We start from the raw sequence: 2946 nt of genomic DNA on the forward strand, positions 1-2946 counted from the left end.
AATCCATTTTGGTGGTGGCAAGACAACTGATTTTGGCATGATTTATGATTCCTTGTATTACACAAAGAAAAATGAACCCAAACATAGACTTGCAAGACATGGCCTGTATGAAGAAAAATACCTCAAGAAAACAGCAAAAGGAACACAAGAACAGAATGAAGAAAGTTAGGGGGGAGTCCAAAGGCCAGTGTTGGTGCTGGCAAAAAAGAAATGAAATATCTAGCAGTGAGTGAGGTGGAGATTGGACAACAGGAGTAAAGATCTGCCAGTGACTTTATCTGTGACGATTGAGCAGTTTCCATGAGAAGATTAAAAACTAAGAACTTTTATGTGGAAAAAAACCAATCTTTTTATTCCTCCAGCAATTATAATTTAGGGCTACATTGCTTATATTATCAGTGATTCATTAAAAATGTACCATTTTTGTAGTTGCACTGTGTAGCAAAAGAATCTGAAGCAGAGAACCTCATTTAATGCTATGTATCTAGTGTATGCTTGATTAATGTTGATAATGCTACCAAAGATATCTTGGCAGTACTTAATCTCTTTCCTTGGATTCCTTTTATTAAAAGACAAATGCTGGTATTCGGAGCTTTGACAGGGATGCATTCATTGCAGTTCTCAAGAGCTGCTCTAGAATTGGGCAAAGGCACAGAATTGAATGGCTGTAAGCACAAAAGCCTTGTTCAAGGCTCTCAAATAAATGTATCCTTTAAAAAAAGAATTTAATTTTTTCTTTCTTGTGAACAGATTGAAGACCAACTTTCCATACACCAATCACTGCACAAATCCAGGCTATTTATTAAGTCCAGTCACAGTGCAAAGAAACATATGTGGAGAAAATGCTAGCGTGAAGGTCTCCATTGAAATTGAAGGATTTCAGCTACCAGTTACTTTTACATGTGATGGTAGGTTTGTAGTTCCCCAACCATCTTGTTTTGCTCTGATTAGAGAGAAAATGTTTAAAACATTAATATAATTCTCTTAATAAACTGACTCTGTTATTAGTATCCTTTTTAAAAAATTTATGTGTGTATATGTGGTAAAATACTTAACATTCATTGGTTATCCTTTTCAAAAACTTGGCATTTCTACTTAAGACTAGTTGCAAAACAGTTTACCTTTATGACTACTGTACATATTTCTGTGAAAAATGCTTCATTTTAGTTAATCAGTGGCTCTTGGCCAAGGTCCCAAAGCATTAGATAAAAAGGCTACTAAACAGATAATTAGATAGACAGTCAAATTCTTTCTTTCTTTCTTTTTTATGGCAAGAAGAATGCTTATTTATAAAGAGCTGTCAGTGAAATGGAAATTTCAGTTATTTTGCTAAGCTCCTCTAAGGAGAAGATAATTCTCCTTTGGTTCTAAGTCTTCTTCCCAGACGATGTGGATATCCTTACTAAAGATGTATCCCCAAGTCCATAGGAAATTTTTTGTTATGGTTTTAAAAACTACTTTTATTTTCTTTCATAGCTTATTGTTTTTCACAATGTATATCGTTTTAATGGAATTCCAACAGTAGAATAATATCCTATATTTCTGTAGTACTTTGGCTTACAAATTATGCCTTTTTTTTAGTGCTTATGACTAGGACTATGTCCAGTATTTGGATACTTTCTTTGTAGCTTTGTACTTTGCAAGGCCCTTTGAAAAAATATAAATCTGAAACAAAATGTTAGCCAACTATAATAATCATTCTTTTAGTTTCTAAAGGAAGAGTTATTCTTTTTAAATGTACTTTACAGTTTGGTTTGAACAATCATTTAAACATGCAGTAAGAATTAATATCAGAATTGAAGGAAAAAAGTCAAAAGGCCTTTTGATTGAAATAAGCATGAGTATCAGTGCTTACACGTTGATAGCAAAATGTTTTAATTTGTATCAGATTTTGACTTGTTATATTAAAATCTGATTTTTTTGTTTAAAAAATATTTCAAATGCCTATTTGGTTCTTCATAAATGTGCACATTTATAACAGTACAGCTCTGTTAAGAAATGTAACTATTATGGTACAGGTGGTTTGTATGTTCAGATGATAAATGTTACCATACATTTGACTATTTAGAAATGTAGCCATTGTAGTATTAGATAGAAGTTTTATAGCCTTTGCTAAGCTGTTAATTTTTGTGAAGTTTGAATGTAGTCACTGTCTTCTAAATTGAATGCAGGAGCTTGAAGTACAGAAATAGGTTACTTTAAAAATTATTTAGTGTTTAAAAGAATAAGAATTGAACAGTACTTCCAACTCGCTAGATTTTTATTCTTTATTGGAAAATTTACGAGGCAAATGTCAAAGATTTAAAATGTTGATTCTTTTCCTTGAAATTTGATTTAAATCATTGCTAGATACTGCTAAATGTTATCCTTTTGGAGGCCTCTGTAACAGGGAGGTGGCTTTCTTTGCTTAGATCTGCCCTGTCTAATATAGTAACCATTAGCTACATGTGGCTGTTGAGTGCTTGAAATGAGGCTGATAGAGATTGAGATGTGCTATAGGTATAAAATACACACTGGATTTCAAAGACTTAGTTTAAAAAGAGAATGTAAGATATCTCATCAGTAATTTTTAAATACTGATTATATGTTGAAATGGTATTTGAGATATAGGTTAAATAAAACATTAAAATTAGCTTTACTTGTTTCTTTTTACTTTTTTCATTGTGGCTACTAGAAAATTTTAAATTATATACGTGACCTAAATTATATTCCTATTGTATAGTGCTGTCTTAGATTATAAGAAATACAATCTGAATAAATGTATACTTAGAATTAAGTGAGTAAAGTGAAAATCATGACTAACTCTTTTACAGTGAGTTCTACTGTAGAAATCATTATAATGCAAGCCCTTTGCTGGGTGCATGATGACTTGAATCAAGTAGATGTTGGCAGCTATGTTCTGAAAGTTTGTGGTCAAGAGGAAGTGCTACAGAAGTAAGTTTATTC

At 31.9% G+C, this 2946-nt stretch overlaps 1 protein-coding gene across 1 annotated transcript in view; it reads left to right on the forward strand.

The window, feature by feature from the left end:
• The window catches only part of PIK3C2A (phosphatidylinositol-4-phosphate 3-kinase catalytic subunit type 2 alpha), a 97717-nt gene that overhangs the window by 47305 nt on the left and 47466 nt on the right, over positions 1 to 2946 (forward strand). The window contains exon 6 of the mRNA XM_023522142.1: positions 2814 to 2934. Coding sequence (XP_023377910.1) covers positions 2814 to 2934 — 121 coding nt within the window. The remainder of the gene's footprint in view (positions 1 to 2813; positions 2935 to 2946) is intronic.

This window comes from Pteropus vampyrus, unplaced genomic scaffold, assembly GCF_000151845.1.
Source record: "Pteropus vampyrus isolate Shadow unplaced genomic scaffold, Pvam_2.0 Scaffold334, whole genome shotgun sequence".
Classification (NCBI taxonomy): Eukaryota; Metazoa; Chordata; class Mammalia; order Chiroptera; family Pteropodidae; genus Pteropus; species Pteropus vampyrus.